At 41.4% G+C, this 12,161-nt stretch overlaps 1 protein-coding gene across 1 annotated transcript; it reads left to right on the top strand.

The window, feature by feature from the left end:
• On the top strand, positions 1-9,137 carry fbl (fibrillarin). The gene is made up of 9 exons (XM_080746311.1): positions 1-109; positions 2,477-2,677; positions 3,906-4,055; positions 5,416-5,510; positions 6,124-6,294; positions 6,884-7,016; positions 7,327-7,439; positions 7,650-7,795; positions 8,556-9,137. Exons 1-9 carry the CDS (start codon positions 100-102, stop codon positions 8,578-8,580), a joined length of 1,044 nt encoding a protein of 347 aa, XP_080602437.1. The 5' UTR covers positions 1-99; the 3' UTR covers positions 8,581-9,137.
• Positions 9,138-12,161: the final 3,024 nt, after the last annotated feature.

Genomic DNA, 12,161 nt, shown 5'->3' with positions numbered 1-12,161 from the left:
ATCAGTTGCACGCAGAAAGTAAAGACGAAGTGAGGAGCGAGAAGGAACTCTGCAACAAAAACAAAAAAATAACACTTTACAACCCAGTTTGAAGCAGACATGGTGCCAGGTACTGTATAGTTTACATGTTTACTTCTCGGTTGTTGTTATTTATGCGTATTTTACGCGGTTACATTGTTCATTTTAACGTTAACTTTCTTTGGCACGGGTTGTAAACTCGGCCTTGCTGCGCCATCGCTGCCCACAAGCAGCCTGTTATCAAACATGGGATTAACGCGTTAGTCGGCTGTTATAAATGTACCACATCAACCTATGTGGCCTTTTTAATTGTCATGCTATGTTTGTTGATGAAGATCATATCATAATGGCCATTTAAATTGCCGTTAAAGTGCTCGTTGCCCGTTAGCTGCTAAAGTGTTTCACTGTAACTCCACATGGTCGCATTGAAAGCGACACACGTGTTGAGGTGGACACTGCTGTTCTTCCTTGTTGTGGGAGGAAATGCACCGTTTTTATACTAATAGTCCTAAATCACATCTTTATTGGTGTAATTATTATAATTTACGTTTAATCTGCGCATTAAATCTGCTTTTGTTAACATTGTAAATATCTTCCGCAACTTATCGCGGTTATTGTTAATGCACATTGTGATACTCTATTGATAAACATATATAGTATGTAGATATACCGTAATATAGTTTTCAAATACTACAGAGGTACGATTTTACGATATGATTGTTAAAAGGAAAACACTAAGACAAAGGGAGGGGCCTGTTTCCATTGTGGAATGTGGTCCTGGGAACTGAAAGATTTACATTCCATTGAATGGCGCCTGGTAACTTGTGCTTTGAGACTTAAGAAGTAACCTGGATACATCTTCCAAACAATGTTGTTGTTGTCAGAAGTACAGCAGTGAATCCTGGCTCACCTTCTAACCAACCTATGCAATGCATCCGGTCTCATTAATCAAACAAAACACATCCGTATCTTTACTACAAGACAACAACTGTTTCTTTATTCTCATTTCTTTATGATAGTAAAAGCAATGTATTTGGGTTCATGGGCTGTGGAACAAACGAAGACAGTTAAAGACTTCACACACACACACACACACACACACACACACACACACACACACACACACACATTTTCTGACATACATGCTAAATCAATCAATTAGTCGTGAAAACAACCTGGATTAAGAGCAAGATGCCTAAATTGTAATAGGCCTAGTACTAGTTGCAGCCACAGTCCAAAACTAACTCAAAGAATTTAACTATAAACTTAGGCCCCTGTGAGACCCTAGTAGAGAGACTGGCTGGAAGAACAGACTATTCACATTTAAGACTTTGGAATCTCATCGTTTAGCTTGTTTAATTAATTATTAAGAGATAATTAATCGATTATGAAAATGGTTGGTAATTATTTTAATTGACAACAAAATTATCATTGCATCTTTATTTTGGACCATAGTCACCAGACAAACTACAACTGTTTATTACTAGAAGCATCTCTTTTGGACAGAATTTGCCAAATTGACATTGTTATGCTAAAATCTTCCTGGGTAGCCTTTGCTTCAAAGCCTATGTGATATTCGCCTGGACCGCTAGCCCAGCGGGCGTCCCTAGTGTCACCTTTCTCATGACACACACAACTGATGCAATTTACAGTGCCCATTTTTGTTTAAAAAAATATTTTGGGGGGTCCCCAGATGATTAATCATCTGGGGACCCCCCAAAATATTTTTATAATTTTTTTTTTTGTAATGTGCAACATTGTTTTCCAACTCAACTGTAAACAAACCAACATACAGTTTAAGTCTATAGAGGGTGTCTGACTCTGCACATTTCTAAAATGACAAATTAAACAAATTGTGAAATATTAGAGGCAGAAATCGTGATGTCTGATCTACATGCTCAACGCCTTGCAACGGTGTTGCGAGGTGTTGTGAGCATGTAGATCTGCTATTTTCACAATAGAACTGTGTTATACAAAATGTAATGCCTCAACTCTTAGTGCTCTTCAGGGTGGTGGGCGTCCCCAATTAAAATATGATTATTTTGGGCGTCACGGCCTGAAAAGGTTGAGAACCACTGGTTTAAAACATCTAACATACTAAGTATCTTGACCTCAATTTATTTGACAATCGTTCTACCACTAGCGGGCACTCTGACCTCTTAAATTGACAACTATATATGAGATTCTGTGAGTTCCTTGCTTTTGATAATAAAGTCTGTTAATCCTGAGTAAAGTTCCAAAATGGTAAAATGTTGTGACGTGTTTATTCAATACATCTAATGTCTCTTTTCACCTGTGCAACACAAGATGCATTCAAAGGCATTTTGGTTTCAGGAAAATCTTTTTATCTTTAATAATTGTCATGTAAAAGATAAAGAGCATTGGCATTAATTTGTAGCGCTAGTATAGTAGTATTGTTGTTGGAGCTTCTGCCATTGTTTCCCTGTGTGTCCTACAGGCTTTAGCCCCCGTGGAGGTGGGGATCGTGGGGGTCGTGGAGGATTCCGTGGAGGAAGGGGAGGTTTTGGTGACCGTGGAGGAAGAGGAGGTTTTGGTGGTGGAGGAGGCTTTGGAGGTGGAGGAGGAAGAGGCGGCTTTGGTGACCGTGGAGGAGGAGGCTTTGGTGACCGGGGAGGAAGAGGGGGCTTCAGAGGACGAGGTGAGGACAAGTTCACACAATGACAGAAACCAGCTATCTGTTTCAAGGGGGTCCTCTAAGAGTAGTTATTACTGCAGGTGGTCTTCCAAATCTTTGTGTGACTTTTTTTTCTCCTTTTTTATATTAACCACTTGAACCCTAGCATCCATATTCTGCGGACCTTAGCCGAAAATAGCAGATCTACAAGCTCACAACAGTGTTGTGAGCTTGTAGATCGTCTATTTTCGGCAAAGAGGTTTGGTGTGTGGGGGGGGGGGGGGGGGAGCAGACTTAAGTACAGATTGAAAGGTCAAGTTTATTAAGTATTGATGGTTCAAGTGGTTAAATATCTGGAAACACAAATTGACATGAATCCAAAATACACTGACGATTATGCCGTCAAACGATGAAACTATATGGAATCTATGAAAAAAGGTTGTATGGGGTCCCTGCTTCATCTCTCTCAACTAAGGGGTCCTTGGCCTGAAAACGTTCTTTTTTCCCCCCCTCCATTTCCTGAAGAGTTAATATTTCGGACATAGTTGGCTCCTGCCCGACAGCAGAGATATGCATCTGATGGCTATTTATAGTGTGATCTGTGATAACCTGATGAAATTGGCTACAATGTCACCGATGTTCCATTATCAATATTGGAGATCAGATTTTGTTTATGTCATTGAGTTAGAGTTCTCAAATTCTGCCTGAACCCGACCATACCCGAACCCGACCGACATGTAGGGTAGGGCCTAAAATGTATGCTAATTAGTTGGGCCTCGGGCTTAATGAAAAAAGAAAATATATTTTTTTATTATTTTATTACTATTACTCCGTTATAGACCCGACCATACCCGTAACCCGACCCGAAGGGGCCTAAAATGTATGCTAACTAGTAGGGCCGGGTAGGGCCTCGGGCCTGTCCAGTTAGGGCCCAGTTAGGGCCGGGCCTTAATTTTCAGGCCCGTTGAGAACTCTACATTGAGTGGCAATCAGGGGTTGACTGATTTTCTTTTTTTTTTGTCCATTAAGCTTTTGGCAGCTATTCTGCTGAGAAGGAAAATGATATACAAAAAATAAATTGTAAATGGTGCATCTAGTTTGAAGTCACTGTTGACCAAAATCAGTCGTATTATTAGGTTAACTATTGTAAACGAGGGATATTGTCCTCTATCTTATCTCAGTATTATTTCTATTAGGGTCAAATGGCATAAACTGTATCTTTCTAACAGCGTTTTTTAATGTGTTCTTTCAGGTGGTGGTGGAAGTTTCAGGTCACCAGAGGGGGGCCGTGGCGGTTTCAGGGGACGTGGAGGGGGGAGGGGTACACCGAGGGGGGGCCGAGGAGGCAGAGGGGGCTTTGGTGCAGGAAGGAGGGTCATGGTGGAGCCACACAGACATGAAGGTTGGTATTATTGTTATTATCATCATCGTTAATATCATCACTTCTGTTAAGCCTAATCGTGCCTATCCCGAACAAGTTCGGGATATTTTCAATCCAATACAATATTTTATTTGCTATTTTACTTACCCTGAGCTGCTTGGACCAACGTGGGTGGTCCTGGCTCGTCCAGCGCTTACCAACGAGAGACGCTAGATGGTCCGACGATTTATTCAATTGAAAATGGTTTAAAATAAAGTTTAGAGCCCCCCAAAAAAACCTCAATCTATACTGTCGGCGGCGCAACGTATTCCAGGGTGCCTATCCCGATCTAGTCCGGATTATTTAATAAAAATGAATTATTTAATCGGAGGCCTCAACGAAGACCCGGTCTAAATTTCCATCCATGGCCGGGGCCGACACTCGGCCATCCACGGGCCGTATTCGCGCAAAAGGCCGCATCGCGCAGCCCACTCCAATAATAAGTCACATCTTAAGAGAGGATTTTCTCTGAATTGTGTTCCCAGACCAAAGAGAAAGTTTTTTTGCGACTGAAATAGCTTTAGATCGGGCTTCTAAAGGGGTTAGCAGCGAATGGCTAATTGTAAGCTAACTTCCTCCTCTCGTCACCCATAGCATTGGCTGGAGTGAAATCCCAAGGCACTTCGAACAGTGTCGACGGAAGCTAGAGCGAAAGCCTATAGAGATTTTTCTGGCACTCTAGCGGCCACTTGTGGCCCGGGGCACTGTATGAGTTAATAGTTAGAAGAAAAGTTTTTTTTAGAGGTTCATTAAAGGAAGGTTCTGGTGCATGTTGTAATAATCTACTATCTTCATTTAACAAATTCATTTTTGTGTGTGTGAAAATGGAAAATTACCCATTTACAAGTTAGCAATGTGTAGAAACTTGTAGATATATATAGCTATAGCTATATCTTACTTTTCAAAATAATATATAGTCTATAATATTTAATAAGCTCCACCGGCTGTCCCTCCGAACCGTTGCTCCTATCCATGCCCAAACTTTGCACACACTCTCGGATGGCAACTCGCAACCTGATTTCTCACATGGCCCTCTTCTAGCGCCACAATGAGGCCGATTATTGCAAAACACATTTTTGGACACTGCTCCTACATATGTTGGCCTAAAATCATGCAAAGTGGTACACATGCAGTATCTCTAAAGTCATGGCATCAACATGGATCTGTCCCATTTCCCATATTCCCTCCTGATTGGATACGATTGCCTTCTAAAGTTTGTGTATGCGACCTGATGCTCGCTTATCTCCCGATTAGGGAGTCTTACTGGTATTTTACTATACCAGTAAGACTTTTACTGATCAACATTCTGGTTTTGTTATAATTTATGTATTGTTTGTTTCAGGAGTGTTCATCTGCAGAGGGAAGGAGGATGCTTTGGTCACAAAGAACATGGTGGTGGGAGAGTCTGTCTATGGAGAGAAGAGGATGAGTGTAGAGGTAAGACTACACAAAGGATGATAATAATGACCGTATTGCTTGCACAGCCGCTTGAACCCTAGCATCAATTTGGTGAGAATTGCAGATCTACAAGCTCACGTGGTGAGCTTGAAGATTGGCTAATTTTCACCGGAGACCTTCCGGTGAATTAAGTGTGTTGGGTTTTAGTGGTTAAAAGCCCACTTCACCTCTGGGACAACCAGATCATCATATGATGCTGCATCATATGATGCAAAATGCATCACTAGTCATGCTGAAATAATAAAATATCTCAAAACGCAGATTGAACACAAAAAAACAACTCAGGATTGTGTTGATCGTGTCCCAAACAACAATAAAATAAGATCTGGTTGTCCCAGAGGTGAAGTGGGCCTTTAACTGTTGGTGCATCAAAATGTTATGTTGATAAAATCAGAACATTACACATTTGTCTATTGAACTTCGTCAAAGACCTCCTTTTGGGTCCCGACCTGCCGCTTGAGAAACGGTGTACCCGGTGATGGTGTTGAACCATCAGCTGTTTAAAAAAAGTAAAGCTTGATGGTGAAACAGTCTGTGACATCAGTTGATTTACAGTGGCTTACAGTGAAATTTTCCTGTCTTTTTGTCTCAGGAGGGAGAAACAAAGATTGAGTACAGGGCATGGAACCCCTTCCGGTCCAAACTAGCGGCGGCCATCTTGGGAGGAGTAGACCAGATTCACATCAAGCCGGGTGCGAAAGTCATGTACCTGGGAGCAGCGTCTGGGACCACCGTGTCTCACGTCTCGGACATTGTCGGACCGGTCAGTAACATGTCAGACATAAAGAAGGTGTCCCCCAAAATGTTGAAATGTCACCACTTTCAACCTGGTGTCCCTATTTTGGGATAATTAAATAGCCGTTCTACAAGCTGTCAGGCTCACAACGTGTCATGATGCGACATGTTGATCTTGTAGTTGTAGAACAGCTATTTTACACACAGCTTTCTACTGGTATCAAATGTAAAAAGTGAAATATGAAGTGCACAATGTAGCCCTGCTGGCCGGGGATCGTAGCCTTAGTGCATATGCATGCATACTCTGTTTTTAGAGCCGAATTTATTTCAGTTCGGCTCCGTTTAAACTGCAATATGACGTCCTTCAGAGATTCGGGGGTCGGGTACCGCAAATTAATTCGACTGTTTGGTGCTGCCAAGATTTTGTGACTCCCCGAACCAAATTAAATTTGTCTCTAAAAAGGAAACTTTGACCATTTACAACCTAATTCTCATTATTCGGAAGTGAGCTCAGTAATTAGTGTATTTTTATTTAATTTTTCTCTCTTGTGTATACCATATTTTATGTATGCCTATACCTTGTTTTTGTATGTGTATACATTGTTCTATTTGTACAGGAAGGGCTGGTCTATGCCGTGGAGTTCTCACATCGGTCGGGTCGCGATCTCCTCAACGTAGCGAAGAAACGAACAAACATCATCCCCATCATTGAAGATGCCAGACACCCACACAAATACCGCATGCTGGTTGGTACGTACAATCGCTTCACAATATGTCGTAGGCTTTTCTGTTTTTACGGCCGCCTACGACATGCCCAAAATTAGGGACACAAAGTTGAGAATGGTTCATATAACTAGAGCAGCCATTTAAGTGTTAAGATTTGATAAGATAAACCCTTATTGATCTCTGGGGGTGAATTCAGTCAAATTACATTTTCTTCCATAACGATTACGGATTAAACACAGGGTGGTTGTGTTGTCTTTCCGCTCTGCTGTCCAATAAATCACAGATGTCATAACAGCCATCATTCAGATGCTGATACGTATGGGTCTCTTTTCAGGCATGGTGGATGTAATCTTTGCCGATGTGGCCCAGCCTGACCAGACCCGAATCGTTGCTCTGAACGCTCACAACTTCCTGAAGAACGGAGGACATTTCGTTATCTCCATCAAGGTATACAATATAAATAATACATTGAAAATAATTAACAGACACCAAGAAACGTCCATTAATATAAATACCATACAATTAATTAATGCTATGTGCCACTAAATAAGCTAAATGGTACGTGTGGCTGACGGCCATACGTTGATGAAGGCACGGGTGAATGCATGGGTCTCAAACTCACAGCTTACACAATACTTAAATCGACTGTCTCTCCAGGCCAACTGCATAGACTCCACGGCAGCTCCAGAAGCTGTGTTTGCGGCCGAGGTGAAGAAGATGAGCTCGGAGAACATGAAACCACAGGAGCAGCTCACGCTAGAGCCCTATGAGAGAGACCACGCTGTGGTGGTGGGGATCTACAGGTGGGTGGATGGCACAACCTTACTTAACCGTGCTTACATGGTTGACCGGGGTCTCTCCTATGTCTGCCAGTTTTTCCCCCTACAGTCTACACCAAATCTCTTTGAAAATATCTACAAGCTCACAAAGTTGTGAGCTTGTATTTGGCTATTCTTGCCAAATGTTTGCCCCAGAATAGGGACGCTGGGGTTGATGTGGTTAACAACTTTCAACCGGGTATTCCCAGTGTTAAAAAAAATGGCAGATCTACGAGATCTACCGACGTTGCACTGTGAGCGTGTAGATATTCTGTTTCTCTACAAAGTATAAAAGAGGGCTTAAGTGGTTAATAGTAATAGACCAAGTGTGTGAGTGTGTATATATATGTATTTTTTTTAACACTAAGATAGTAATGACTTCCCTGAGGCTGGAGCGCTATGCTGTTAAAAGACGCACAAATTAAATGTCATATAGAGGATATGCGGCTATGCGTGTGACATCATCATACCCGGAGGTTATGCGGAAACGCCTACTGAGTGGCCAAAAAACTACTTTCTTGCCATGACAGCCCATACATCCAAACAGAGAAGTCCTATCTGATTGCATTAAACGATGTTGAACTCACTTTGCCGCTCAATTTATGCATGTGCATACCCTCTATTTTATGTATGTACACTTACAGTAGTTCATGCCACCTTCCAAAAACTTTCAAAACGGACCAATATCTCCAACATGACATGGTTTTATTATGATGTTCTAAATGTGTCTTCTCTCTCATTTTAGACCTCCTCCTAAACAGAAGAAATGAGACCTGGAGAACACCAACACCTGTATGTAAATGATGACCATGGTAAACCATAGAGTGTATATTAAGGGTCAATCGGACCACTGCCATTTATCTCCACGACGTTCTAATGTTTAATTTATGCTCTGTTGTACGAGCGGTGTAGCACATCGAAAATGGCTGCTCTACAAGCTCGAAACACGTCACATTTGTGAAACGTGTATTTTCAGTGCTGGGCACGTCATGCGACGAAGTATAGATTGGACTTAAAATGGGCTTGTTTCACCACAATTCTTTTTGGTCTGACCTGATTTATTGAGTTTTATTGTTATTTTTCTGCCATCTTGTAATTTGCTTTCATATAGTTACTTTTTCTGTTAAAGTCAAAAGAAGAAAAAAAAAAAAGATTATAAAAGTGCCCAATGTGCATTTGGAACAGAATTTTAAACAGCTGAGACAATGTGTACAGCAGTTAGTTTCCAAGAATGTCATTGTTTTGGACTTGCGGATTGGGCCTTGAAATTTACTTTCACATAATGCTATATGTTATTTGTTTTTTAATAAAAAATATAATAACCGTCTCCTGGGTTTGTTTGTCGTAAACCTGCAGTAATGTAATGTCTTCAATGACACTATGAATGGGTATTACCTGTAATTAGACTACAAGCATTTACCGTATGTACTACTTTTCAGCTACTTGTGGCAATGAGTAACTAGAAAGATGCAATTCTGGGAAATTGTGAGAGTGGTTTCTTATTTATAGTTTATCTAGATTAGAAAGAGAAATAAAGTAGCACTAGTACTATAGTGTGTTGCCCACACTAATTATGTCTGTTCATTCATAGAATTGTTATCTCCCCAACTTGCCTCCCTTCAAACTGGCAAATCTAAATGTCACCCCTTGGCCAATAGGTCTGCCTTGTGGACTATCTTTACCGTTAAGAAAATTTCGGAATTTCTGCTCAAAATAAGAGACATCAGACGGTCTTGAAGTTATATTAAAGTGCCACATGATGTCGCCACTGGGCTGAATCTCAGCTCTCCAGATGTGAGAGTCTGAGAGACCTCAACAATATAAATTAACAATCAAGCCAAGGTAATGATGTGATGGTGTCTTACTGAAATATCTAATGTACTAATCCAGCTATATTCAAGGTTCACCTCAACTTATTGTAGCTGCAGCACGGCCTTATCCTCTGCTAGAGACTTCAACACACCTCGATAAGATGCAGCTTTTTTTTTCTTTTTCTTTTTACTGGCGTAAAAGTACTGTTTGAATTGTAAAGGCGCGTTTTACATTTCACTACTATCTGAAATCAGACTTTTCTTGAACTATTTTTGACAGGTGCTTGCCGTGGGTTTGTTTTGGCCGCCATTTTGTGGGGGATATTTCACTGGAGCGCGCGGGGCCGATCTTGCCTTGGTAGTGGTGTTGTAGAGAAATGGGTGACCTATCGAATTACGTGACTTTAGATGTCGCTGTTTTACGGCGAGATCTGAAGTTCATGGTGCGAAAATGCTTAATTCGAATCTCTTTTCCTTATATTAGGAAATATTTAACTAATTAGGTGTCACTTTGATTATGTCATTTTTCTCACAAATGTCTGGGCGTCGTGCAAAAAATGGAAGAATACTGACCTCTGTCTTTCTATAGTTTATTTAATTATTTTAAACTAGAGACACAGGCCCAGGGGGCCTTCACAATGTTACATCTACAGATTTACAGATCGCTGCTCCAGTGATGAATTTACAATGGGATTATGGTATAGGAAGGGGAGCCCCACGCGGCCATCAGGTATAAAACATTATTCATAGGTCTATTGAAGGGAGCAAAGGGTGTAAGTGACATTTTCAGAATTTTAGCAATTTTATTAAAAACATGTTTATATAGATTAAGCTTCAAGGATATTTTAATAGTTGGTTAGGGCCTATACAAAAGTACAAAACTATTTAGAAAAAATACAAAACGAATTCGTTTGAGCTAAAACATCACTTAAGCCCTTTGTGCTCCAACATTTTATAGCTTTTTGCTTAATGTTTAGGGCCTAAGTGACAATACTGGACCAGAGACTCCGATCCGCACCAGACTTGGCACAAAACACTAATCAGGGGTCTGCCATGTGTGGCCCCCAGGGACAATATCGGGGCCCATGGGTGCCACAGGTGCACCGTTCATCCAAACTTGGCATAAACACTGTTCAGGGGTCTGCCATGACAATAATCACACCAAGGGCCACACCCTGTGGTGCCAAAGGCTCACCATTGCTCTGATCTGCACCAAATATGGCACAAACACTGTTCAGGGCTGTGCCATAACAATAGTCACACCAGGGTCTGCAACATATAGACGGTAACAAGACAAAATAAGTCTAAAACCTTTATTTTGCAATCATCAACAGACATCTTAATAGAAATGTAACAGTTTATAATTCATAAACATCATAAAAAGTTACGTTATGCAATAACAAAGACTTCTATATCAGCATGCTAACTGTCCAGGAAGAGAGAGTCTGTAGACATTCATGATGTCATTGGTAGGCAGGTTTCTGAACTGTCCACAGCCCACCTCTGAGTTACAGAGTGACAATACATTAGTGTGACTATTGTCTGCCTTACGTGGTCCCCAGGTGCCCACTCACATGGCCACTGGAGTGACTGTTGTCATGGCAGACCACTGAAAAGTGTTTGTGCTAAGTTTGGTGCGTAATGGGGCAACAGTGTGCCTGTGCCACCCAGAGGCCCCTGGGGGCCAAACATGGCCCCTGGTGTGACTATTATCAGGGCAAACCCCGGGAACAGTGTGTGATAAGTTTGGTGCGTAATGGGGCAACAGTGCGCCTGTGCCACCCAGAGGCCCCTGGGGGCCAAACATGGCCCTTGTGTGACTATTATCAGGGCAAACCCCGGGAACAGTGTGTGATAAGTTTGGTGCATAATGCGGCAACAGTGCACCTGTGTCACCCAGAGGCCCCTGGGGCCACACATGGCCCCTCTTGTGGCCACTCTGATGGGAGACCCCTTATTAATCTTTGTGCCAATTTGGTGCGGATCGGAGCAGTTGGCAAGACTCCTGAACAGTGTTTGTGTCCAGTTTGGTGCGTATGGGGCAACGATGTGCCTGATCACCCAGGGGTGGTTTGGAATAATGCATTTGCACTTACGCCCTTTTGCACTCCAAGTTCAGCTGAAGGTTTTCACTTACGCCTTTTGTATTAAAGGGATATTTTACTTAAAAAAAAAGAAAAGAAAAAAACGTTGTCATTTTATAATTGAACCAGGCTTATGGGAACACCCAGGACAGTTTTGGATTTCTTCATTCAATACCATTTTTCATTGATTTCTATCAATTTTTGGGGGAATGAAAATTATTAAATACGATTAAAGATTACCGGTATAAAAAAATAAATGAAAGCCGTTATCGAAAAAACACAGCCTGCTCACGTATTCGGAGGGTGTTAGGACTGATTGATTGATTGATTGATTGAAGACTTTATTAGAAGTTTGACTTTGCATAGAAAAAGGTACAGTTTCATGACAGTAAAGTTCACTGGTACAAGGTCTACTAAAAGGAGATCCTAGAAAAAACTAAGCTTATTTCCACAGGA

The sequence above is a fragment of the Nannobrachium achirus genome (genome assembly GCF_963921795.1).
Source record: "Nannobrachium achirus genome assembly, chromosome: 2".
Taxonomy (NCBI): Eukaryota; Metazoa; Chordata; class Actinopteri; order Myctophiformes; family Myctophidae; genus Nannobrachium; species Nannobrachium achirus.
Note: the sequence above shows the minus strand (reverse complement) of the source record. Positions and strands in the feature narration are given on the sequence as shown.

What these genes read in the sequence shown, in the direction of transcription:
- fbl (XM_080746311.1), top strand. An exon ending in AGGGGGCTTCAGAGGACGAG is followed by an intron (nt 2,678 to 3,905) that starts GTGAGGACAAGT and finishes GTGTTCTTTCAG; the next exon opens with GTGGTGGTGGAAGTTTCAGG. An exon ending in GGAGCCACACAGACATGAAG is followed by an intron (nt 4,056 to 5,415) that starts GTTGGTATTATT and finishes TGTTTGTTTCAG; the next exon opens with GAGTGTTCATCTGCAGAGGG.